Consider the following 27,578-nt stretch of genomic DNA (forward strand, 5'->3'; position numbering starts at 1 on the left):
TTTACCAAACAACATAATTCTTACAGACTTAAACTGTACAAAAAGATAACAGAAGTTTCATACTAATTATTTTCCATTTATCCAGATATCCTAATTTGAATGCTACATACTTGAAAATTACACAGAGTATTGCCTTGGTAATTTGAATGTCTGGATATACAGAGATGATATGGGAGTAAATTTCATTGCTGACATGCTAATTTGTATGATGTGCTGATATGAAACAGCAAAGCTCAAAGAGTTCTTAGTATCACTGATGTAGGTTATTATAGGCTAAACATTTTGGTAGCTTTTTGTGGTGCTGGTTTGTTTTGGTTTGTTTTCTTTTGTTTCCTTTGGTTTGTTTTCTTTTTTTTTTGTTTTTTTTTGCGGGGGTTTTTTTTTTTTTTGAAGGAAAGGATTAAACACAGTATGATTTCCTAATTTTGACCTAAGCTTGGCTTAGTCAACTCTGATTTTGGAAATCTAAATATAAGTGGAATGGACTGAAGGGTTTACACTAAATACATTGCTTTGGGCATGCATTTCTGAAGAGTGAAATCTCACATTTGAATGGATCAATTGAAGTTTGACATTTGCTTTGAATTGTCTGGTCACTTTTAATCTTATTTGAGCTCTGTGTACAAATTATGTGTTACATTTCTAGGGCTAATTCAAATGTAACAGACAATGGCAGGGGTTGAAGATTGCAAAGGAATAGCATGAGCTGTCAGAATTTTGATGGCTGTTGCCTTCTTTAGAGTAGGAATTTGAGTAACTTGTCTTCTTGGTTACTTAAACTATTTCAGCTATTCTTTTATATTTACATATATGAATTTTTGCATATATATATGTAAAATATTCCTGTGTATAGATATAAATGCTTACATAAATGAACATACACAGAGATGGTGAAATTTTTGGATTGAATACAAGGAGAATGTGAAATGCTGATTTTTTCAGTGAGTGTGCACTGACACCCCCCAAGCCTGCCCTGCCTTGGAAGTTCTACGTTGTCTGAGTATCTGCACATTAAGTTGCTGTTAACTTACAAGCCACGTGCTTTATTTCAGATCTGTGTACTTCCAAATACATTTGTAGATAAACATAATTTATCATTGCAAAAGATATTTGATAAAACAGAGACATTTATGGCTTCATCCTTAGCAAGCAGCTGACCTTGTCTTCTGCCTGACTCCAGAAGAGCAAAGACATCCTCAGCCTGACTTAAAGGTGCAGCAAATGTTGATTCTGACAAAAAGATTCTACTTAGCTGATTTTGGGGTATATTTTTTGTTTGTTTTGTTTAAATTTTTTAAGTGGCAATATGAAAAGCTGTCAATTTTTAGGGTACTTTATAGTTTAAAAAATAAGCATGTTCAATGGGATGTGTTATAAAATAAGGTTACTTGCATAATGAAACTGTCATTGGCTGTACACCAGAATGCTGCTGTGATTTAAATTTCCAATGAAATGGTTTTTCCTTTCTGAAAGGAACTCGTAGAATACTACAAGCACCATTCTCTCAAAGAAGGTTTTCGAAGTTTGGATACTACGCTTCAGTTTCCATACAAAGAATCTGAAAACTCAGTGGGACAGAGGAGTAACAGAACAGGTGGCAATGGTGAGGATTATAAATTTTTGTATATATATGTGTATGTATGGTATGTATCTGTCATATATATGTGTGTGTATATACATGTATATCTTAAGAGGACAAGGTACTTGGAGCATCTTCATCTTCCATTTTTGACATATAACCAATTACTATGGCAATGCTTTTAGCTAGGATTTTTTGAAGCTAAGCAGATTCAGATCTGCCAGGAGATTTATAAACATGTCTAGCAAGCTTGTCTTGCTGCCAAACTTAAAATCTCCCCGATATTCAAGAAGTCTATTAGACATGCTGGTGAGAGATTAAACTGCATCTTGCCTAGTTTCTTAAGAAATTTGCATACGTGCAGCTATAAGTGTTAATAGCTGTGACAATTCCTAATCCTTAAAAAAGGAATTTAAATAAATCAGTCTTATAGCATAGCCCTATGAAGTAGCATCTCAGTAATACCAAATAATTGTGTAAAAAAAAAAAATTAGATTTACTGTATCATAATTCTTTATATGAATGTTTTTTAACATTGAATGTTTATTAGAGTTCCCTTAGTAAGCTTCTGAAAGTTAATGAACTACTGTGAAATGTAGATAGCACAGTTAAAAAGTTAAAATGTTGTGAAGTTTAGAAATAAACTGAGAAGGCTTGCTATGCATATGCTGTCCTTTATTTAAGCTGTTACATTTAAGTGGAAGTTAGCACAATTCTTAGGATATGGGCAGGTTCAATGTTAATGATAAAACCTACCACATGGCTGGCCTCTGGAAAATATATAATGTTTCTGTCAAAGAGCAAATATTAGATTTGCTGTTTTGCAGTCATTGGCTGCATCTTTGTACTGTAACAGATAATAAGAGGAAAATAAAAATTAATGGGGATTTTAACAATATGAAGACTGCTGTAAAAGCCCAAAAAGTCCATTCTAGTCTTTCTGATGATGATGGCTTTGTTACTTTCATTTGCTATGTTTGTGAGCTTTTGTTTACTTGCTTGCCTCTGTTCTATAACATTTCTGTAACTTTGGAGGCTTTCCTCCTCTCCTAATTAAAGTGAAGATAATTTAGGGCAAATGATTGTAAGAAACCAGTGTGTCTCTGGGAATTTCATTTACTGCCTCTACCTCCCAATTCATCTTCTTTCCATTTCTGTTCTTCTCCCATGCTTCCCAGGATTTCTGTCACTTGTCTCCTCTCTGTACTGTTCATGTCCATTCCTGGTGAATTTCTCTGCCCTGTCCTTTCCTCTCCCTTTAGCTTGTGGTTTCCCTGTGTTCTCTCTTCCTCTTGCCATCTCTTGTGCTTTCCTCATCCCTTGTCTCTGCACAGTGCTGAGGCTTTAATTGTTGAGAGGACATGTCCTATTTGATTTACTTTGCATTTGAGTTATTATTGACTGTGAGCAGACCTAGCTTGTTTTCTCTTTTTTTCTTAGGCCAGTTAGACTGTATCTATACTGTCCACCAACTTCTAACTCTGCAAGAGCTCAATAATTAACTGCTTTACAGGATACAAGGTTTATGGTGCATCCTCATTAACTTCAGTCATCATACAAAAAAAAAGTCTTATTTTACAAGTTCTTTTAGGCAGTATGTTGGACAGCAAGAGAAATGACTGGGGGATGCTCTCATTTTAGTCAAGGGGTTGAGAAAGTACATCTCTGCTACAGTAACTCAGCCCTTTGATGCTACAAACTGTCCTGCTGGAAGCTGCAGGCTTTGTCTTAGACTGAACTGCTCTGAAAAACCTTTCAATTCCCAAACTCCTCATGTAAAATCGAATAGATTTCCATAATTCTGCTGGTTTATCTAGATTGACTCTAAATGACACTTCCTTTAATGGATTGGACAGTAAATTGTGTCCCCATGAATGTGGTGATTTATTTGTTGGTCTTTTACTCGTTTGTTTTGTTTTGTTTGTTTAACCAAAGTAGCCATGATTAACAGTCCATCTATGGGTCACTGCTTGGTTTTCAAGCTGTGTTGTTCATTTTACCGAGCTGATGTAAGTAAGAAAAGCCATATATCTAGGCTGTGTGAACCCTGCTGGGCTGAATTTAGAACCTGGGAAACTTCAGGCTGCAGTGTGGTTTAGTAGTGGAAGCAAATAAGTCACATGGGGCAGCAGTTAGACAGGGAGTTTACTCACAGCCCTCAGTGAGGACCACCACACAGCCGATTTTTTTGATCTCTTCCCACATAATCCAAGTGCAAGAAGAGCAGTTGGTGGAAGAAAGCCAGACAAAGTAGCTGAAGAGACAGAAGGGCACTTCCCCATATTTTTTCAATTTTGCAATTGCTCAGCACGGGGCAGAATCCGGTGAATGCAATGGGCTTTGACGGTCTGAAGCTGTTTTAAAGAAGGATTTAGGTTTAATGCAGTGTTTTTCTCTATACTATTCACATATCTGGATATTTTAATGAAGCCATCTTTAGAAAAGACATCAGCTTTTTTTTCAAAACAGCTGATCTTTTGGATATACAAGTGACAGAATAAGTGGCAGAAGTATTTCTAAAAAACGTAAGTTGAACCAGTGCAGACTTTGACAGAGTTTTGTCATTTTCTGCTGCCAAGGTCTTTGAGCTGTGGAGAAATTGAGTGGCAATACTGAATTGACTTGACTTCCTAGAAAAGAGTGAGAAAGAAGTATATTAATTTTTTTCTTTTGCTATTTGCTATGTTGTCATTTACCCACATGGGAAAAGAAAAACTGGTATTTAGTTTAGCTTGTAATTTCTAATAATAATAATAAGTCATCTTGTAACTTGAATTTTCAGGGAATTTGATTCTTGCTTCAGCATCTGGCATTGATTTTTAGAATAAAAATCTCTACATTAGTGGGATAGATATTTTGCCTTTCCACTTGAGTTAGAATTTTGATTTTCAGTCTCCTTGTCTTGCAGATGTCACTGCTGTTGTTCTCATATTCATTGTACACTTTTAATGTGGTTGTAAAAGCTGTCAGATATTTACCTTTGTCAGTATAGATAGTCAAGTTAACTGGGAATTTGTTTTTGGGAAATGGTATATTCTCTTTTCTTAATTTTTCAGCCTTGGGCATTTATAGACACACACAGTATGATCAAATTTTGATCTCCTGCACAGAAAAACACAAATTCTTACATTAGATTACAGGAATGATTAACCAGTTAATGAAACAGAGGCAAAAAGGGAAGAAAAGTGGACATGATTCTCTGGAGTAAAATAATGGCACTTTATTCTGTTTTGCTGATGCAGAGCACAATCATACTGAGAAATTTGAATCTTTATGAAATTTAGATTTTAAAGTAACATAAATCATGAAGCCAAGTCCTACTTGAGTGATGTTTTTCTTTGTTGGTTAACTAGGAGTAGATTATTTACTAGTTATGACATCCTTACTTATTCTTAATACATTAACTGTGTAAAGGTGTCTATTAGTAAAGTAAAACAAAACAAATATCAACCCTTAGGGTTCCGCCTTTCTTCTTAGAAGCCAACACCAACACCATATCATCAAAACAGATCAGTTATCTGTAGAAATCTAGTAGGATTTCCTTGCCCACATAGGTTTACTTGTCCAGAATTTGACACAGAAAACCAAATCTCCAGCTATATCAGAGAGAAAAATCAGGAAAAGTCTGCTCAGTTGAGGACCAGCCACCTCCCATATAGCACCTAACCTGGGTGTGTTCCTGTAGGCTGTTGTTCCACTCTGCCCATTGAGCTTCTGGAGAAAAAAAGACAGGTATTTTTCTATAAGAATGGGCACTGCTTGTACTGCTTTTGAGTCAAGTGGCCCTTTTGGTTTGTGTAGCACAATTCCCCACAGAGCTGTCGATTGGGGTTACTGTCTGTGGTATAAAGGAGCCCCTCATGCATCCCAGATAGTCCATTCAGTGTTAGAGGTGGAGAAGGCATCATAACTGTGAAGGATCAGAAGAAAGTTTCCACAGTGAAAGAGGTCCTGGAGCATGGTTTTCTTGTCCTATGAGACACTAACCTAAAATGCTGTTGGTTTGTGCTGTGGGATTTTTAAAAAAAATTTCTAAACCCAAGGTTTATGAATGCTAAAATAAAGTATCAGTCCTCCTTATTTTATTTATGCTTGTAGTTTCCTCATCACAAATGTATCTATTGTCATCCAGGTAAGATGCACAAAACTGTACCATTACCTCCACCATGGATTCGTGCATAAAATCGTTCTAGTCATCATTCCTGCAAGTACCATTTTGAAGCAAAATTACTGTGTTTCATGTGCAATCAGAAGAATAAATTCAGAGAAGTAGCTGTAAGTGATAAATAGCAGTTCCCTGCTACTTTTTGAAGGAAAATTCTTTCTCATTAATTACAGATATTATAAGCTGTAAATTTAGAGGCCGCAGTATCATTTATCCAGTTGAGATGGATGTACCTTTCCAAATCACAACTAGGAGCAAAGATCCCAACTTTCTTAGATATGCACACTATATATCTTTATTGCCTCTTCAAAAGAGGGACAAAATGTGAGAACAGGTCAATAAGCTGTAGTTCCATTTGAAGCAATTCTAGTTAATTTTATCTAATTTTTGCATTTAAAAGTACATTGCCCCTAGCTTTGTTGATAACAGAGCAAAACCACCTGTGGCTTTCACCCAGTGAAGCTGCTATAGGGGTTTAGGATGATGTGCTGATTCTGCCTAGGCTGAGCTTAGGCATTTTTTGCTTGCTCAAGGGGTTTTTTGCAAGTTGGGGAAACTGCAAATATGAGCATTACTGTTTGGGCCTTAGAGGATGTAGTTTAGCTGTGGAATTCTTATTGATGTTAATGATTAACAGAGCAGAATGCATACTTTTTTTCCATGCCATAAATATGGAGTTGACTCCAGGTCAACTTTGACTATATCCTAATTAAAGGCATGTGAATAGTGTTGCTGGGCTCAAGAGGATTTATGTATGCATGAGTTCTTGCTTTTGTAATGGTAAGAAGTGGGACACACAAAGAATTAAAAAAACTTTTGTTAAATCTGAAAATATTTGCCAGAGGCTGCAGTTACAATTCTCTGAAACTCTAAATGGGTGACTTCTTCCTACTTTACTCTTTGAAAAATGCAATTGTTCAAAATGAAATCATAGATCCAAATTTTCTAGTTATTACAGTCAATTTCCTTGCAGACATCCTTAGTAGAGAACCTTAGTTTCCTTATTATCAATGAATTATATAGTTTAAAAACTATTATTTAAGTCTTATGCCAATATTTCAATGTTCTTTTGCTTTTCTCTTTTTCTCTTTTTTTTCCTCTAAGCCCCTTCTTTGTTCTGTGGGTTTTCTTTTGTAACTCCTCCAGACTACAGCTTTGTTCCCCCTTCCTCCACTCCTTTCTGGTCAGGTACTGCTTTTCTGCTTTTATATTTCTTCTAAATTTGCTTCTATTGTTTCTGTGTGCAACAAGTGAGGGAAGGGACGAATCTAATACTTCAGCTCTTCTCTGACTCCAAAAACTGAGTTATCACTTGTTATTCTTGGAGTGTAACAAAATCAAACTCTTAAACTTTTGAATTATCACTGCTTATTGCAATAAGCAGTTTGAATAGGTGTTGCAAAGTTCAGTAGTTGCAGCAGATTCCGTCAGTGATCACTTGACTCTTAATTTGCTATGCAGTTGACACCTATGAGCTATATATTTTTAATGCATTTGTTCAAATGCACAAACATGGAAATCCCACAGAATCTCATGGAAATACCACTTCTTGTTGGTAAATAATATATTCGTCCCATCCCTGCAGCAAACCATACTGCAGTAACATCTTAGAATATAGTAGGTTTTTTTTTAGAGAATGCTTTCTTTAAATTCTGCATTAACATTGTTAATTAATTTTCCCCATCTGTTTTCTAAATATTGTTTTCTTTATTTCCATTTAACCATCTCTGTCTTCAATAGATGCAATCATTTCAGATTAAGAGGCTGCATAAAAATGTTAAAAGTAGTACCATTGGTAGCCTCAGTCAGTGCATCAGTATGGGTATGGCTTGCTCTGATCTCTAAGATCTGGTCTGCAAAGAGGTGAACTGCACCGCTGGACAGTTTAAGAAGAATTTTGCCAGTAGAAAGGTGAATGCCTTTGAGGAGCACATGGAAGGAGCTGCTGATGTGGAGAATGCAGCATTTGCTCACGTTACACTGGCCTGCCTTTGTGTACCAGGTGGAGGACACTGCCTGGGTTGTGCAGAGCAGGATTGGGGCTGGCATTTGCACTAGGGAAGGGAGGTGTCCAGCATGCACAAATGCAGATGGAGTCATCAGGGTCTCAGTGGGAAGTATGTTTTACACCCGCCCACAGAAGTTGTCCAAATTATTTAGTGCTCTGAGAAGGATTCTTGGGGCTTTCCATAGTTTCCTGAGTGTCGCTAAAGGACACACAGTGGTTCACACAACCACTCTCAGCATCAGAACAAAAACCCATCCCTCTGTTCTCTGACTCCGCTATTTATAGATGCTCAACAATGACCAGGGATTGGATAATTAAGTTACCACCTTCCCAAGCACACTGGTCATGAGAAATGTCCATCAAAAGACATTTCTTAGAAGGAATGGGATAAACAACTTATGTGTATAGAACTTTCATGAGAAAGTAACTAAAACTATGAAAACATTATCTGAAGGCTTAATTTTCAGGGTGACACCTGAGGGGAAAAGGATGTAGGTGGCAGCTCAGTAGTAGAATGTTTACTGTGCTTACTTGTTCTGAGAACATCTCTGATGACCCCTCTCTTGATTCACCCCAGGCATTTCAATCTCCATGTCGTAGATCACACTTGGATGTTTTTCCCCTCAGTTTTTTCTTCCATTTCTATGCCCTTACATACAGATATTTTTGGGCCAGATACTTCCTTTCAGTAGTCACAGCAGTGTCTGAGAATCCAGGCTAGAAGGTGCCCTTCCAGCTGACATTTGCTTTCATAAAAGGACACATCTGTAGAAAAGATGATAGCCATTTTGGTGTAGCTGTTTGCCCTGTGGTCAGACAGGGAGCTGGACTCCCTGAAACACTCATCTGATTTGAAACAACATGAAAGAGTTAAGTTTTAGCTCTTTGCTCATGGTAAATACTGTGAGCTTTTATCCTTTTGGGCAGGAGAGGACATCTCGGATTCAGCTGTCCAGTACTTGACTGTAAATTCTATTCTTACTGAAACTGTTCCATGAGAACAAAATTGTGAAGTGGTCTGTGGTGATAGAACAGCAATCAAGACTCACTTACTTTAACCCTATCACACATTCCCATATATTCCCATATATGGTTTCAACAAATTCTAATGACATTCCCTTTTTTCTTATGAAAAACTGCTGTATCAGAAAATTCATTAATAACTATAAAGATAGGTATAAATTCAATGTCTGGCATTGAATGTTTAAGTATTTCGTTACACAAGTACAAAATATTAAAGGAAAATATTGATCTGCAGTTCTTAATTAAGTTTATCTACCTGTTATATTCTGAGTGCATTGCTTCATATGTTTGTAGTAAACTTTCTTTTTAAAAATAACCCACTAATTTGCCTACATTAAAAGACCAAATACTTATTTCATGATATTACAAGTATTTTTTGCAAAAGTATCTTCAGAGCTGGCTTAGTTCTGCTGATATGGTAGCTGGTAATACAGGAGAAGGTGAAGCTGACTGCTAAGCACTACTGAAGGTTCTGCCTGTGCCACAGCACTGAGGTTTAGTGAAACAGTAAATGTACAAGTAAATTTGGCTTCAGGGAGCCTGGAAACTAATACACAGGAGCAGCCCTCAGGGCAATGGCTGCAGATTTATGAGGAGGCCAGAGCACAAGGAGAGAGAAACAACTGCTCACAGCTTTAATAATACTACATTGACCTCCATGGAATTCAAGCATGTGAGCTATACCAGCCTACTGTGATCAAGGGAACCTTTCTTGTTTGCACCTCAAATACATCATCAGTGCCTCAAATTAGTATTAAAATTCATTTGCAGCACATCTATTTCACTGTCAATGTCCAACATACTCCAGTGTAAATCAAAGCTGATTATAGTTCCTGTAGTCATCATCTTCTGTTTGCAGAAGGAAAGGCTGGATTAAGTAAAAGCATATTTTTCTCATTCACGCATGTGCTTTTTATTCACCTCCATTGGATTTCTCGCTCTAATTTCAGTTAGTTCTCTGCTTGGAGAACCTAAAAAAAATTTATTACTGCTTTCTCAGCAGCTTATTTTCTTTTTTAGTGCTTTCACTCCCCTCCCTCTTTAATTTCTCATTCATATTCATTCACCTGTTGGGCCCTTTCTTTCCATCCATCTCTGCTGTTAATCACATTGTCTCTCTGCAGCCTTCCTGTACCTTATCCTCTTTCTGCCCTTCACTCAGTGCTCCTTTTCTCTCCCATCTGTACAGGTGTCCTTTCCATGTGTTGTCTTCCCTCAAGTTTTATTTATCCTGGGACAGCATTAATTGGGAATTCAGAGCCTATAGTCTCCACTCTAGTTGTTTCTGTTACAATGTCAGCAGAGAGATATGGTTAATATTTTTTTCCAAAATTAGCACTGTCATTTTCCTGTATTCCATCATTCATCTGGCTTCCTTTTATATATTTCCTATCATGGGCTTCACTTTTATTTGAAAATATGGATCTTGGATTCTAAATTAATCTAAATTCTGCTACTTTCTGCCTCAAGACTTTTGAAGATATATGGTTTTGATTTCACTTGCTTCTTTCTCCTTTTCCTCTCTGATTTGTGACTTGAAAAAGAGTTAAAAGTCCTCCTTTCCCCCGTATGTGTTTCTCTTTCTTCTCTATCCTAATTTTCCTTGCTATTTCCATCTTTATAATTCCGCTATGCATTTCTTCCCTTCTTAGTTCTTTTTTTCCCCATTTTCCCAGATTTGTTCATCTTTGCTTCCTGTAATTTTTCCTTGCCCCTTTATCTTCTTTCTAGAATCTGAAATTATACCCTGCTCCCCAGAATCACTCCTTGCATCCTGCAGTGCTTCTCCAAATCTGCCAGTGATATTGCTACACACCTGTGAATGGTTACTGACCCTCCAATAATTGCTCTTACTTTTTCCTTTCTCCAAAACAATTGCTGCCCATGATATGCTCCTTCCCTGTAAAATTGATTACTGCAATGCTGATAAGGTATAGGACATTACATTCTTGTCAGGATCTAAACAAGTAGCATCTACATCTGACGGGCTAAGAGGGGAAAAAAAGCATGTTTGATGTGCTTAATATATCACCTAGATTTTTGCAACATCAATATAAGCAATAAATTGAGAGGCTGATTTTCTTTTATATGGCATCTTTTACATAATTTATCAAGTGTCTGATAAGCATACTCTACATAAACAGTTAGGAATGTTGGACTAAACTTTAGTGACATGATATAAACTATGGCATTATCTGTTGTCAAAACTGTTTTTTAGGCATTCTATTTCTGTGATATATCTAATAATATTTTAAATGTAGTATTCCTTGTTGGTTAAAAATAAATTGTTTGTTTTCTCTTTAAGCTGAAAGTATTTGAACATATAATGATTTTCAGATATTTAATACTATTATGTATATGATCCAGTGGAGTCAGAAGAAAACTTAAACACAAGCAGAACTGAAACTGTGAAGATTTCTCAGCTCATTTGCTGTGTTTTGGGTTCCTGATTTAAATTAAAGGCAACAAGATATGAATTCTTAGTGTTACACTGTTGAGGGCATTGCTAAACTAGAATATTAAAGACATTTCCTAATGAATACTGGGTGTTTCTAAGAAATGTGAAAGGCTTCTGAAGATAGACATGATTCTGTGTACATTATATCAAGTCATCCATCATGATCATATGAATTACTCTGAAATCCTTTCAAAGGAAGCTTGCCTGTGCTTCTGAACTCCTCCTGCAGTGATTTACATAGGAAAACAGTGGCATAAATGGGGAAAAAAAGCTGAAAATTGCATCAGCCAAATAGTCCAACCGCAAAATGCAGCTGAGTAGATGTTCTTTCTAAAACGCTCAAGTCAAAGGTTTTTTGTCTGTTATGCCATGCCCACTCTCCTCTCATTGTCCTCATACAGGAATTGTTGAGGAGCTCTTTTGCAAGTTTGGACATCCTTCATCAGCATTGAAAACATAATTTCCCATAAAACTATTTGGAAGAAAGGGTTAGTTTTTGAAGTGAGGCCTTTTGCACTTTTGCTTTTTAAAAATTCTTCACAGCTTTTTATTGTTTAAAATGTCTGGGCTTTACATTGGCAAAATTATTCTATGTTGATGTAACCTAAAATTTTAAAGTGTTAATTTTACTAAACCTTAATTTTATAGAAAGAAATCATTGATGATTTACAGAATAAACTCCTGAAAAGACTGTTTACATCAGTCAATATTAATGCAGATTGTGACAAATGATCCGTGGAAATTTCTTGTATAAAGTCTGTACCTTTTTCCTCATGCTGATGTTAGCTTCCAGTTTTATGTGCTTTAATATTTAACTTGGGAATTGTTTTTTGAAAGAACAGCACCTTATTCTGTTTGTTTTGCTTCATTAGAGGTCTAAAGTTAAATCAAATGTAAATGCTAATAATTCTTTTGGAAAGAAATTAGTGACCTGTAAAATATGTTGATGCATATAACTGGCAGCAAGTTTTATTATGAAGCACAATAATAAAGTAATTGCAAATGTATTTAGCATCTCAGGGTTGCGAATATTTTATTTATGGCTCATATGGTTTGATTTCTCTTCTAAAAATAAAGAGGACTGTTCAAAAAATCATGAAAAATCCCTTGAACTTTTACACCGTTCACCTATATTTAAATCTTCTTGATCTTTGTAGTGCAGATGTTTTGCATAAAATGAATGCCAGTGTATGTTGCTGTGGAATCCTTGTTTTATACTTTACAGTATTTCTATTTACAGTAGTTTGATAGCCTTCATTTAACCAATCCTAATAATATCACCATCTGCTTCCTTTCAGTGCTGAGCCCGAAGGTGATAGGCATTGCCATAGCCAGGTATGACTTCTGTGCACGAGACATGCGAGAACTGTCCTTACTGAAAGGGGATGTTGTCAAAATTTACACCAAGATGAGTGCCAATGGCTGGTGGAGAGGTGAAGTAAATGGAAGGGTAAGACGATTTTTTTTTTCCTTTCCTGTGTTTCTTTCTCTTCACTGACAGTGATTTCTGTTAAAAAGAAAAAAGTGTGTTCCTACATTGTGTATTTAAATTCACAAGATGGAACATGTTCTCATCTTTGTTTCATAGGAGCGAGGTAGAACTTTGCCAGGTAGTTTTCCCAGCATCTAAATTACTGGTTATTTAATGTGACCTACCAGGCTGAATATTTGGGCAAGGTTATATGGTTGGAAAATAACCAGGATTAATAGCACTGCTACAGTTGACCTTTCTTGAACTGTTTTGCACACAGATATTTGGGGTCAGGTTCCTGGTGCTGTGGCACTCTTTTTAGCACTTAAACCACAGAATGATTTCCCACGTCTTTTGCCAGACTACAATGTGATGGAATCAATCATTTTTTTGTAGAAGGCTGCTTCTTTGATCTCTACCAGTGTGGCCCAGATGAAGTGACATATTTAGCAGGGATTTTTATCAACTCACTTTACACTCTGTTCTGAGACTTGGAAGCGAAGTTTCAGTTTTGACCTATAAAAGGTTTACTGTTTCAGTCTTAGTTAAATGCCTTTTAATGCAGATTAGTCAGAAGCATTTGAGACTGCTGTTTCCATGTCTAAAGTGCTGAGATGCAGGGTCAAGGAATGTGAGGTGGAAGAATGTAAATTGTCTGGAAGTGGGAAATGATAGTTACAAGTGCAGTTAAAGTGAATGTCCAGACTTACTGCTTTATGCAATGTGGAGAACCTTTTTTATTGTGTACGTGAGCTTGGTTATGTTAAATGGTTAAAGCTTATTAAATTAAAAAATTAGACCAGAAGAAGTAGGGAAGCAGAAGAAATACCCATCGTGCTATATACATTTTAGAAGTGAAGAAGGCTGAACAACTCACTGTAATGCAGCTGTCCATTCTAAAGGATACCCTGTTACATGCTAGCATTCCTTGGTAACTTTCATAGCCTGGACTTGACATCATAAACTCACCCCTGGAGATATTTTGGCAAGATAGTCTAAAAATTTCTGCAGTCACCCCTTCTACTCATGCTGTAGGTTTGGTTTTGAGTTCTTACATGAATGTTAAATCGACTTTTAGGTATAAGGAAGTCTGAAGAAACCTAAAGCAAATACATAAAATAAGAAATACATGACATTGCATCACTGTGTGTCTTACATAAACTTTATTTGGCACATCATTAATTTCAGAATGTATATAAGTTTATAACTTCAGAAGTGTAGGACACTAGACTCTGCTGTCTAGTGCAGCATCATGTGTAACACTTGATGGAATTCAACTCCATGTAAAGCAATCAAATCATTCAGTGTTCCCTTTTAAACAGGATTCACTGGACCTGACTAGAGCCTCTTAAAAGTTTAAGTCCTCATTCAAAAAATAGTAATGTCCTGCCTGTAGTAAAACTACTTCCACTCTTGGCATTTTTCTGAACTTTTAGACTTCCAATCTGGGCAAAGGTGTTTTAGATTTTTTTGGGGCAGGAAGTAGGTGTTGGTGATTTAAATATAGGTGACAGGGTGTTGGTCTCTAAATTGTCATACCTGTAAGTTGTTATTTTCTTAAGGGTACTTAACATGGCTGTGTCAGGTCAGCCAAGTTTATCTTTACATCTTTATATTAATAAGATTAATATATTTACTGAACAGACCCATTATTGTTGTGCCTAGCTCAGCCATTTAAAAAAAAACAACCCTGTGCATCTCATGTATTATTTTGTTCTGCTTTTTCCCTTTTTAGGTGGGCTGGTTTCCATCAACTTATGTTGAAGAGGATGAATGAATTAAAAACTATCCTCTGCCTACCAGAAGTTTCAGGGATTGTAAAAATTTGTATCTTCAATGTATAATTGGTCTTGTTAAGTATTTAAAAAGCAACATTTTTGCCTGTCTGAACCTTCCAGTCTTAATGTTGGGATTTATACAGAAGTTTGGGCTGACAGATTAGTACCTTATCCAGAGCTGTGCAAGAAACAAGCTGCCAGTTTGCCTTCACTGGGGACCAGTACAAAGTCCAACCTCACCTTCCCAGAAGATCTCTGGAAAACAAAATTCTTTGTTCCTTTTCATTTCACCCTGAACTACACCATGAGTATGAGAAATGGCTGAAAATTTAACATTTCTCTTCTAGCTAACATCTGTGATGATACAAGGAGATGAAGGCTTATTATTCCTTATCACTGCATGCAGGAAACAGATTTCAATCATTCCAGTGGCCATAAAGAAGTCAGTAGACTTGTCTTGAGACATCAAACTACTTCACTTATCAACTTACAAACCATTTTACACTCACAAAAATATTCTGAAGGATGTAGTAAATATGAGTAGCATTCATGCATATGTAACTATTTAACTGGCTACTTTGAAGTCCTGCCTAAATCTTCTAACAGTCTGTTTAAAGACAATCTAAAAAGGTGTAGTGATGTGGTATTGCTTTAAAAAAACATTGACAAAGTGGAATTGTGTGATCCTCTTATTGTTATCTAAAGCCTTTTTATGCAAGGTTTTTTCATTTAAGCATCTGACAATAAAAGTGCTGGGGGAGATAGTCCTGAAAAGATGAGTTGAAAGTTTTTGGCAATAGCATTAAATAAATATTGCAGACTTATTCTGAATGAGAAAATACTAATGCAAGATTATGTAATTTCTCATGAACAAAAGTGTTTAACTCTTTTATTGATTTGGATGAACTTGGATTTTTCATGTTGCTTGGGATGTTAATGGCAGTTCAGTGAGGGAGTTGTTGCAGTATTCTCAACATCCCCAAACGTGTCTAGGTTAGGCAGCATGAAAGATCAGGCCTTGTAAAGTGGTGTCCACTGCTTGATGAAGCAGTGTTTAATGTAATTATGGAGAGGCAGAAATGTAGTTATAAGCTAAAATAAATGTGGGTGGTGTCTTCAGATGTGCAGTTTTAAATATTTACGTAATGTCACAGCTGGCTTGAAAACTTGAAAGAAAATCAAGCTCTTAAATGAAGTCAATTCATCCTGTCCCACATCCTCTTTTGCTTTTGCCTGTCTTCTTTTTGTGTTGGCATATTAGAATTTGTGTGCACTGACACTGCACGATTTAACACGGCAGTGTTTTCCCAGTCTGCAAGCAACATAATCTCCACTGTTTGCCCACAAAGCAGAATCTGCTAGTACATATTTGGAGTTCTCTTTGGCTGTCCCCAGGATTCTTTGCTTTTTTCTGGCCTTTCCTGGCCATCAAGAAGAATCAAGCACAACACAGAGACTTCAGAAAATCTCCTTCATCTCTGCAACCTTCTTACCCAAATCTGCTACACCTGACAGGCAGTGTGTGTGACCAGGGGGATGAGAGGAGCTTCTCGTTAGAAACTTGACTCGAGAGATTCAGCCTTGCAGATGACATTCTGCCGATGCTCTAGCTTTTCAAGGATTTACCTCAAAATTATGTAAACTGTGATTGTGTTGAGTACATTACTTGATGGAATAATTGAGAGCATTTGTAAATATGTAGATGATGCATAAAAACTTTGTAAATTATGTGTACAGCAGTGTAGGCTAGAGTATGCAGTCTTTGATCATGTTTTGCCATGCAGTTTGATTGCCTATTGTGAGCTTAATCCTATGTTCCTTAAGTAGAAAGATGCTTCTTTCTCAATTTAATCCTATATTCCTTAAGTAGAAAGATGCTTCTTTCTCAATTGTGCCTGCTTAAGGGGTAGAGGAATAGGCTCTAGGTCTGTGAAGTGTTTAGTGCTTTATTGTCATATAGTTCTGAGAAGAGGCAGTTAAATTCAGTACAAGTTGAAAAATATATCAGTCATTTTCAACAGCTTGGGTTTAGAATAATTTTGAGTGTTCTCTTCATCCTAAAAATGTTGTAAACCTTTAAGCAATTCTGGAGTCCAGTAGTCATCCTTTAAGAAGAATGAAAGCCATAGGTAAACCTTACTTTTGTGGCGTAAATCTACATATCATTGTCTGTGTTTAATGCCCTGTATTGATTGAGTTAATGCTGCATCTTAAACTATATTTTGAGTACCAAAGAATTCCTAAATATTCTGGAGCATCTCTTTCATGTGCTGCTTTTGCCTGTATGGAGTTGTTTTGTCATGCAGTAATGGAGTTACAGTACTTTAATTTGTACTATTTTGTAAATATGTTAAATATAATAAACCAGTTAATTTTTTTGTTTAATGATGTGTCAAAATGTGTAATTTGCTGCTGTGAAAGTTGTGCTTCATTTGTATCACCACCTTCTCATTGTGAGAACTTGATAATGGTTTGTTTTGGTCTCCAAGATTTACATAATCCTTATTTAGCTGTAAAACTGAACTGTGTTAGTGGAATACTATAGCTTTCCTTGAGAAATTTTTATTGTTGGGACAATAGGCCTTGTGCCACATCTAGGAAGGTGCTGAGGCTTTTTTGTCTTGTGATGTTGTGTTCAGGTTTTTTTTTTGTTCTTTTTTTGTTTGCTTTAAAATTTATTATTATATTTTTAGCTATAGAAAATCAGTCATATATGATTGATTTTTGTCTGTCAAAGATGATACTTTTAGTTTTTTTGTTCGAAAATAAGTTGTGCCTAGAAAGTTTAATGTGTAACTTTTCACAGCAACATCTTTTCTCTTTTACCTTCTTTTTTCTTCCTCTCTCTTATGTGAATTAACATATAAATTCAGGCTCAAGTTGAGTTGAGCTCAAGTCTGAAAATACAGTCTGTATCTGATTTCATGGGCTACTTGATCACCTTTTTGTGATGTAGCCCATTCATGCATTTTTTACTGTGTAACATTCATTATTAATGTGTTTATAAAAATATTTCTGGACAGGTGAATTAATTCCGCAAAGACAGTGATGATTCAGTTGCAGTGTTGATTTTTTTTGTGTCCCTTTCATTTTTCAGTAACAGATTTTCTTGCAGAACTGCCCTTCTAACAGATAATTATTAAACCTAATGAGGCATTTACACATCTCTGCAGATGTAAGGCATAATTTTCCTGTCACCCATGAACGTATCGCATAACGAAGAGTCGCACCTAATGTCGGATGCAAAAATGTGTCCCAATTAAATGCTCTTGTTAACAGTATCACACTTGGTCACAGGCATTCTCCTTCCCCTTGTATGCGAGAAGAGATATGTCCTCTGATGGGTGAGAAATTGAGAAAGCACTGTAATTAGGGCATTAGAACCACTTGTGGCTGTGTTCTCAATAGTTTTTTTCCATTGCAAGGCTTTGAAGCTTGAAAATCTCAGCTGGAAAAAAATCTATCTTGACAATGAAAATTATGCCAACCATGATTCCTTTCCCCTTTGCCTCACAGGCAAGCTTGAGATGCTCTGTGAAGAAGAAGGTAAGGACAATTCTCAAGGTTTTAGCCATTTATAAAGGTGAGACTGAGGTACATCTAGGAAGAGGTGGTGCTTGTTTATACAAAATATCCAGCCTCAGACCCAGGTTTTGTTCTGTTGACTTCAATGTTCAGTTCAAAGATATTTGTTTCTATTCTTGTCTCCTTGCTGGAAACTGGGCTGCTGATAGCTTTACATTACTACTTTGTCTGATTCAAGTTGTTCTCTTCAGAGCACCACTTATTTCATTTGATTGACAGAGGAAGCTCTCTCTCCTCTCCATTTTATTGCTGAGCATGGTTTTATATGACAGGGTATTTCTTTGGTTAGTTTGGGTCATCTACTTCTTTGTGTCCCCCAAATTTCTGTACACTGGGGTCGTGGCACAGAGTTAGAGAAAGCCTTGATGCAGTGCAACTCTGCCCACCTAGAGCTAAACCCTCAGTGTGTTGTCAGCACTGTTTTTGCTGCAGATGTAAAACACGAGGCTGTAGGAGCTGGGATGATGGCAGTCAGCACCACCTGGGGCACACCCAGTGCAGGCCTGAGGGGAGCTGCCAGGCAGGGATGCAGGGATGCTCTGTGTGTGTGTGTGTGTGTGTGTGTGTGTGTGTGTGTGTGTGTGTGTAATGCTCAGTCCTGTCTCAAGCTATACAAGAAGCAGGAGCTGTGAAACATGCTGGGGAATTTCGACTCTTTTCTCCATGTCCACTCTATTGAGAAGGGGTAGTTTTGAGTAATTAAGCTTCCTAAAGCTGTGAGATGAGATGTTAATCATATCCACTTTCTCACAGAATGCTGAAATGCATGATGCATATATAATTAGCAAAAAGAAATATAGGAAGGATTAAGCTTTAGAAATTGGCTGCAGAAGGGTGAATCATTGCATTATCTTAGCAACTTCCTTTTGAAGAAAAAAGAGACGTTTGTTTTTATAGCAAATGAAGTTTGGGTTTCTAATTTAGTTTTGTAATTCCTGATCTGCTGCAGTGTATTCTGCCCATTCATTATGAGGATCTCTGCTGCTTACATGACTGTGAAGTTAGGTTTTATTTAATAAGCCTCCTGGAATATTTCAGTTATCGGTGATTTTTTCTGGGTTCCAATTTTCTACCTGATAAATCTGCTTTTTGGAAAATATGTGAGTTCATTACAAAATGTTGCAGTCTGACCTTAAGTAAACTTAGAGGTGCAAAAAATGGGTTCAGAGGTAGCTGTTTACCAAGGGGCATCAGGCTGGTTTGCTTCTTTGAGAACTGACTTTTTTATATTGATAGTGCAATATGTGGCTTTGGGGAGAACAGAAATAGAGAAGACAGTAAAACAAGAAGTAAGAAGTTGATACCACACCATATGTGTTAGAAACAACCTGGTATGTGGCAACATTTCTAAATGATTGCCCAAAATATTATACGTCTTTTGATAGCATTGGATTGGAAACAGAAATTATTTTACATCACTGTGTGGGAAAACATTTGTTAGTGTTGTCCTAACCAAGGGCTCATGCACGCAGTCCTGGTCTTACCAGGTAACTCTCTAAATAAATCTGTTTTCAATTAGTTGTCCTTTTTCCTTAAGCAATTGAAAGGTCTCAAGGAGATACAGTGTTATTTCTAGTATTACAATTCTTCCTTGTGCATAAAGCTAATGAAAATATGTATAATTGAAGAAACCTTTTCTCTGGTAGTTTTAGAATTAATGTCCTTATGGCCTGTAGCTATGAATAATGTGGAATGTACCAGCAGACCCCCACCCTACTCTGTTACCTGGGTATGTACAAAGATCTTTTCTACCTCTTCTCCCTCCCCCGTTACAAAGTTCAACTGAGGTGTGGTACAAGTCCCACAGGTATTTACACCACTTACATGGGGAGAAGAAAAACACAGGCAGATCATAAAAGCAGTCATGCCTGATTTTTGTTTTTGTGGCATTAATTTTTATTGTTTGGGAAAGGGCAAGATGGGACTTTTGTTAGCTTTTGTATCAACTGCTCTAGAGCAATTCCAGGTAGGAGATGCAATGGCAGTTTGATATTTGACTTTGAGAAGAGAGATTTATGGTTTTTGCAGTTGTGTTTTAATATAAGCATATGCATTGGATCAGGTAAAGATGGAATTAGATGATGAAGAGGTCAGTTGATCTCGAAATGAGTATGGTAGGATATTGAAAATCAAACTGTAGAAATCTGAACAAAGTCTAGATTCAGATTTTAAGTCTTTGCAATTTTGATTCATTCTCATTTGGTTCATATTCTCCTGAATATGGGAGTCTGGGTTTAGTCTTCCTGCTACCAGAACTTGATTGCAACTCCTCAAATTTATACAGTACAACAGATGTACAAAACCGTTTTTATATCTCCTGGGACATGTTAGTAAACATTTTCTTTTATATATATCTACAGGTATAAAAAAGATTGCTACAGAAAATATTTTACCACATTTTTTTCTCTTATGTGCTACACTGAAGAGCCATGTGGCTTTAGAAAAAGCAAGTTTCCAAAAGCAATTCCCAGCCTGCACATTCTTCCCTTTCAAGTCACTGATGGTCTCAGTGTGTCTCTAGAGAGTTAAGATACCATGCTCAGGGATGTCTTTTTCGAATGTTCCTGTCCTCCCCCAAAATTCTTGACAAATACTACTTCTTGGTGGTGTCTAGAATATATTTAAAGTATTTTGAGTGGGCTGGAGGATTGGATCACCCAAATACTGATAAACTAGTACTTTAGGAAAAGCATGCAATTAAATATCCATGAAGATTTATTTACAGGTGGAAATAATTGTCTGTACTTGTTAAGACTGAGCAACTTGTGGCTAAGCAGCAGTACTGCTGAAAAGTGTAAAAGTGAGCCATGGACAGAACAGAAGTTGACAGGATTTTACTGTGAAGAAGGTAAATACTGTCTTGATGGCTAATAAGGGGAACATCATCTATAAAATGGGAAGTTATCATTTACTTAAATTCTGCTATGACTCCAGCTTAAGTGCCTTGTCCAGCTTTGGTCACTAAGCCCTGTATAGGCTACAGTCTCATTGAAAATATTCCTGAAGAGACTTAATAAATGTTAAGAAACTGGAATTATCTGAATGGAAGTACAGAACAGGCTAAGGGGGTGTGGCAGTAGCATCCAAATAACTAAAATGTTTTACATAGTTTGAGAGACTGAGCTCTTAGTTCAGTCCTAGTCAGTTCAATCAACTAGTACAGTTCCTAGTCAGGGTAAACTGACAGAAAAAACAATCTTGAACTGAAGAAAGAGGATTCAGTTTTTAGGAATCTTTTCTGAACAACAAGCTACATAGACACAATATTATCTGGGCAAGTTGTGGTATCTTCAGCCCTGGAGGTGTTTCAGATGTGGTTAGCTTAATGCCTGTCAGGGATAGTTTATGTGGAGTTAGAGATGCCCAAGATATGCATCACCTGTTCTTTGGAGCTCCTACAGTACTACCTTCCTGTAACTACCTTTCAGCTGTGCAGTGCTTCAGTCAGCTGCTGGTGTTTACCAAAATCTCATGGAAATATTATACCAATGTGTAGAGGAAAAGGTAAATGAAAGGTAATAAGGTGAACAGCCATAGCTAGCAGGCAGAGTTTGAATGTTTATGAATTAAAACAGTTTCTTCAAGAGATGCAACTGGTTCATTGTTAGCTCATAGTGTAAAAACGTTGTAAAACCACAGTCTTTAAGACTTGCTTCACAGTGGGAGGCATGAGCTAAAGAGCATTATTGCAGTTCACAGGTTTATTTTTGGTAGAACATACTGTTGCTGCAACACATGTAGGTTTGTCAAAATAAAAACTTTTCTTAAATACTTATTGATTTCAGGGAAAGTTAACAAGCAAAGCAGCTCAGGTACCATGTCTTTCTACTCAGTTCTGAATTTAAAGAAAATGGCTTTGAGAAAGAAATTACTTTGCTTCAAGCATTCTTCTCTCAAATCATCAGAGACTATATTTTTATGAAGCAACATTTAGTTCTCAGGCAAAATTTTTAGAAGTACTGTAATATTAAATTTTTTCCATAAAACAGAGTGGCAAACAAGCCATCAGCTTGACGGTACTCTTTTTTGAAGTCAAATGGTTGAATACTAGTGCTAAGATTAATTCTACTTGGTGTCTGAAAGCATCCTTTTCTTGTTTGACCTTTTCTAGATAAATAACAGTGTTAGCTCTTGGCAAGGCATCCTTTTTCTCTGTTCTAAATGTGTATAAGGAGATGCAGTGACTTGTCTTACATGCAGCTGAATTTAGTTTTTGGATTGTCATGAGTGTTTTGTAGTTAACAGTAAAATAAATCAACAAGCTGTAGTCTAAATGAAAGGCATCTAATAAAACCTAGCTATTTTCTCTTTCTGGCTCCTCATAATGAATGCACTGTGAAGAGAAATTTTATTTGAATGTCACTGCATGAGCAGTTCTAATTACTAATAGAATTCATCAAACAATCTAGTAGTGTAGTGACATTAAGTAATAATTAATGAACCGTGTGATATGTGGGTGCATGAAGTGACAATGATTAACCTGTGGCCTAACAGGATGTGCTTGGAAAACAAGTGGCATACGAGATAACACTTTGTTCTTCCCTGTGCCATTGGAATTTGGCCTGTGTCCACTCACAAAATGAACCTGGATTCAAAATCAAGAACCTATTGATGTGGCTGGTATATGGAGCATGTGCATGTTTCACTACACTTCAGCCTGGGTGTGACATGGCTCCTTATTTTGGAGCTGATATTAACGGGTGTGCCTCAGCCTTACTTTCAAAGAGTTGGAAAAATCTCAGGATTTGATCTACTGATGTATTAATTTTTTAATAATTTGTAAAACCTACGTTACCTAGATACTGAAGTAACAGCTATATCTGTGTTATATGAGGATGTGAAATTATTCATTCAGCTGTGCACACAGAATATTCTTTAGCCAGTGCTGAGAATCTTGCTGCTTCTAGGAGAAGGAATTGGTGGGAAAAATCAAGTATTTCATTGGTACAGCCAGTACACTTACAAAGAACATACATATTTTTCCATTTTCCAAATGAACAGTCAGTTTTCTTTCCATAGACTGCTGTTTCTGGAAAATCCTTTGTCTTTTATTCTCACTTGTGACTTTCTTCTCTGCCTGTGTAGTGTTTCCGTGGTTCCTTATGCTCTTTTGTATCCTTTGTTCCTCCCCCTCTTGTCTAATGACATCAACAAAAGAACCCTTCAGTCAGTTCCCCATCTCTGTTTTAGAAATCATTACTAAGAGGCGTTTTTCTAGCACGTGTTTTCACAAAGCCTACCTTGCCTTGGGAAGTGGTTTCTTATTATACTTACCAGATCAAGAAACATGTAACTTTTATGTCCCCACATAGTCACTGTGAAAAATATTTAGTAGAGCATTAACTCCAACTTGTTGAAGTATACATAATACAACAGCTTTCAGAACACTTCCCAGCACAGTAACAAGCATGGGGCATATATATAAATAAAAGAAAGCTTATGGTAGTAGGAAATTCAATGGCAAAACACACGCTTAAAGTATAATCAACATTTGCTCTGGGTTTTTGAAAGTGAGCATTTCTAGTATATATTGTACTTTCCACTTTTCAAAAATACCAATGTTTTATATTGCATGCTTTGCTGAGAATAGAATCTCAAATAGAATCACCATGTCACCTAATCATTGGTGGCTTTTTCTTATGGACGGGTTCATAAGTGGCTTCTAGTGAGGCAGGGAGGAAATTTGTTCTAAGAGAGAACTGAACACTCATTTTAACAATATTCTGTTGAGAAATAGAACTTTACAGAGTTTTTATATTATTTCAGAATATTTTGTACAGTTCTTCTACTTAAATGATCCATTGTGGTAATGCAGAAAAAATAGGTTGTTATAAGAGGGGGAAAATTATAAACTCAAATGCCCTTTAAATATATGTGCTTATTTCCAAGATCAGAACTCACTATTACACTTCCTGGAGTGTAGCTGGAGTTGTGTTATATGTTCTTTTAAGCTTTTTAAATGAAAAAAAAAATAAAATGTGTGAAGCAGAGACCATGGAGGATATAGACTACAGCCAACAACCTCAGGAAAAGCTCAAGCTTTACTGGAACTGGTAAGTTCTGTTGTAATCATGGATCTTTCATTCTCAAGAAGACATAGGCTGGTGCAAATTGAAGCCATATGATTCAGTTAGGGTATGTATAACTTTTTCTTCTGTTTTTCTCTGATTCTGCTGTATTTCTTCGCACATGTGGATTTCCCAGTCCCCTCTGAGCTGGGCTCCTTAGGAATACTTAATCTTGGGGAATTCCATTTATCTCAGTTCTCTGGATCAGAAGAAAACTCCAAAGCTCGTTAGGATCTTGTTTCTTGTGTTTATTAGGATGTTATCACAAAACTTGGCAGGCGTCTCCAGACTTTCTGCACAAGTTTAATTCACTATAACCTGGCACATTTTGGTTCTGATAGCATAAAATGCCCTCAAACTGTGCAGCCTTCTAATCTTTATACTTATCCAATTAGCAATAGACACATATATTATTTTTCTTAATGACCCAATGACCCAACACCTGTGTTCTGCACTGCGGCATTTTCTGTCCAATCACCTACTACTACCCAAAAACCTCTAGAAGAAGAAAATGAAGAAGCAAGAAGGAAAAGAGACAACACTCTAAATCCTCCATCTTGCCTTCTGCTCTCTAAACTAGCTTAAACTCTAAACTAACTTTTTCACCCAGTGACTTAAGAAAACTCTCTAATGTACACACTCACCCCTTTAGCTTTTCTGTCTAACTTTAGCAGTGGTTTTCATGTATCACCATGAAAACATGCTCATAAATTTCATGTTATATGAAATTCAGTGTCTTCCTGGATCTCAGAGCCAGGCAGCAGAGACAAGGGCACACACTCTGTGTCTCAGACTCCAACAGTATGTGTTGTCAACAATTATTCAGCTGCGTTGGTTTTACCAGTGGTGGTGCCTGAGGCCATATCTTAGAGTTAATCATAGTTATCTGGCAATCACATAAAATAACTGTTCAGAAAATTATATTCCAGCAGCATCTCAAGCAATCTGATCTCCAGTGCACAGAGAGGAACATCAGCATCCCTGTGTCACATGCATGAAAGCTGAGGTTAAAGACACAACCCCAGAGTTGCACAGACTGCAACCTCATGTACTGCAGTGGGAGGTAAGCATTCCTAACTGAGCCTAAAACCTACCAGACCAAAATTCAGGATCTATTGCTTTTACCCAGTTCTAGTTGTCTATCAAAGGAAATACTCTGAGAACAACATTTTGTATGCTGGATACCTGATGCTTTTTTACAAAACTCTCTAGGATGAAGAATCTGCTGAAAAAAGTTTGAGATGCATTAATGGGAACTGCTTCCTTCCTGCTTGTTACTAGTTGTTTTGGGTTTCTGATTACAACAGTAAATGCAGAAGAAATCCAAGTATTTTCACATTTGTTGGATTCAGTTACAATTTAGCCAAAGGGCAAGAGAGACCTGTTTGTTGAAACAATGCTTCTTTGTTTCTCTGTTCTTAAATTATTAAGTCTGAGAAACAAACACCATTCTTATTAAACACGTTAGTGTTACTTAAAAAATTAATTTAAAATAATAATTATAAATATAAAATATATGTTATAAATAATTTTAAAAAAAGTAACACTCCATCTACATACACTCTTTCATAATACAAATGGTGGTCAACTGTCCTATGTGTAATGAAGTCCAAAGGTTTCAATTTGGCTTGAGCCTCGGTCCAAATATACTAAAATGATAAACCTGCAGTTACCAGTCCTGAAGAGTTGTTAAGCTGGTTTATAGAAATGCCATGCACTAACTAGGGGAACAGAAGACAGAAACTGGACTGCTGCAGTCTATGGGTGCCCAGGCAATTTGTTGACTTGAAGAGAGCCAGTGAGACCTGATTCTGCTGTTTGGGGAGTGTCAGATGAGGACATACCTGCTTTAAAGACACTAAATATTGCTGGGAAGTTGGAATTGATGGGTATTGCAGACATGGTCAACAAGGATTCTGAGATGTTCTGTTTAAATCCCTGAGAGAAAAAGTTGTAAACTCTCCAGAGTAATGGTTGTGACAAAGATTCCACTTTCGCTGACTGTTTCCTTGCCCTCTAGTATGGTCAGAAATGGTCAAGGACAGACTCTTTCAGTGGAGAAAACTTTTTACTGGTGAGTTCTTCTCCCTGAAGTGCCTTAGACAAGTGAGTGCTCACTGGTTAGTAGTTAGGTAAGTGTTTTCCTGTTCTTTAGAATTCTTCATGTACCTAAGAATTTCTAGTAGGTATACAGAAAGGACATAGAAAATGTTGCTGGAATGGTAAGTGATTGTGTTTATCAAATTTCTTTTATTTTCCTCTTATTTCCCTTTCCCTCATCTTCCTCTTAGAAGCTGTTGAAAAGCTTGACATCTTTTGTGTTATTTATATTTTCAGACTTGTAAAGTTCCTTACCTGACAAAGAACGTGGCTCAGTGCTTGCTGTGTGAGCTGCTGCCATGTTTAGCTTTCTTCCTCTGAGGCGTGTGGTGTTACACTGGAGTCCCTGCCTGTTTACAGACAGTGTTCACAGTAACTAGGAATCCCTTGTAAACAGGCAGTACTTCTCCCTGCTATTACATACAGATCAATAGTCTTTGTGCAGCTGAGCAGATCGTGTAATTTCTGATATAACCAAACAGGCAGCAGCATGAAGATATTATTGCCTAAAAGCAGGTGCTAGAACAAAACAAATGGTTTTATTGATTCTCCTAAGTTTAATTAAATTTTCAAAACATTTCCACCCTGTCACTTTCTTTGGCCTTATGAATTGTTGGTACAGTATAGGCATAGTTTTCTAATTATTTTCTGGTACTTTAAAAACAAATAACAACAGACTTAAGGATATATTCTGCAGTGTTTATACATGGAAATAATAGATACTTGTAGTGAAGAGGTTACTGTCCCAAAGGCTTTTTCTCTTTTAAAGTCTCGGTCTGCATAACAGTGTTGGAAGCAGATTAATTTAGAGATTGTGAGAATTCTGTTGCTGAAGAAAAGCATTGTATTTGTGAGAGGTGGGTAAGGGCTGTAAGGGTGTATGCGAGAAAAAGGATCGCTGTGAGTACGAGTGATGAAGCACTGGGTCTGAATGCTGGAATATTTTGGAGGCTGGGTAGCATACAAAGGGATATTTTCAGTTCATTTTTAGAAAACACCTAAGTTTCTAACCATTGCAGAACAGTTAACATTTGGCCAGTAAGGTGATGGCTGTGAAGTCAGTGGGTTTTGAAGAGCTGCTCTGATGATCCTTCCATCATCCATTTGCCCCACAGTTGGCACAAGGCTCTTCTCACTTGTTTGGCAATGATTAGTGGCTGGTGTAGGAAGGCTGGATTACCCTGTACTGCAGATGGGTGGGGAAAGTCCACTCATGATTTGGATCCATTTTTCCTCAAGGGGAGGTAAGGACTACAAGTGGTGCATTTGAATGTAGGAAATCAGACACTACCCTCTTCCAAATGCGTGCTGGAATATATTTAATTCAGTTACTTTGTTATGCT

The 27,578-nt window shown here is 36.8% G+C and overlaps 1 protein-coding gene across 2 annotated transcripts in view; it reads left to right on the forward strand.

Annotated features, from left to right (window-relative positions):
* VAV3 (vav guanine nucleotide exchange factor 3) overlaps positions 1-16,867 on the forward strand; it is a 151,579-nt gene extending 134,712 nt beyond the window's left edge. Inside the window, exons 25-28 of one of the 2 annotated variants that reach the window (XM_086901731.1) lie at positions 1,474-1,603; positions 6,849-6,932; positions 12,532-12,683; positions 14,440-16,860. In XM_086901731.1, coding sequence (XP_086757857.1) covers positions 1,474-1,603; positions 6,849-6,932; positions 12,532-12,683; positions 14,440-14,481 — 408 coding nt within the window. In that variant the 3' untranslated portion in view covers positions 14,482-16,860. Of the gene's footprint in view, positions 1-1,473; positions 1,604-6,848; positions 6,933-12,531; positions 12,684-14,439 lie in introns of both variants that reach the window. The other variant, XM_086901730.1, reaches the window with a different exon arrangement.
* Positions 16,868-27,578: the final 10,711 nt, after the last annotated feature.

Source organism: Cyanistes caeruleus, chromosome 9, assembly GCF_971803275.1.
Source record: "Cyanistes caeruleus chromosome 9, bCyaCae1.hap1.1, whole genome shotgun sequence".
NCBI classification, from domain to species: Eukaryota; Metazoa; Chordata; class Aves; order Passeriformes; family Paridae; genus Cyanistes; species Cyanistes caeruleus.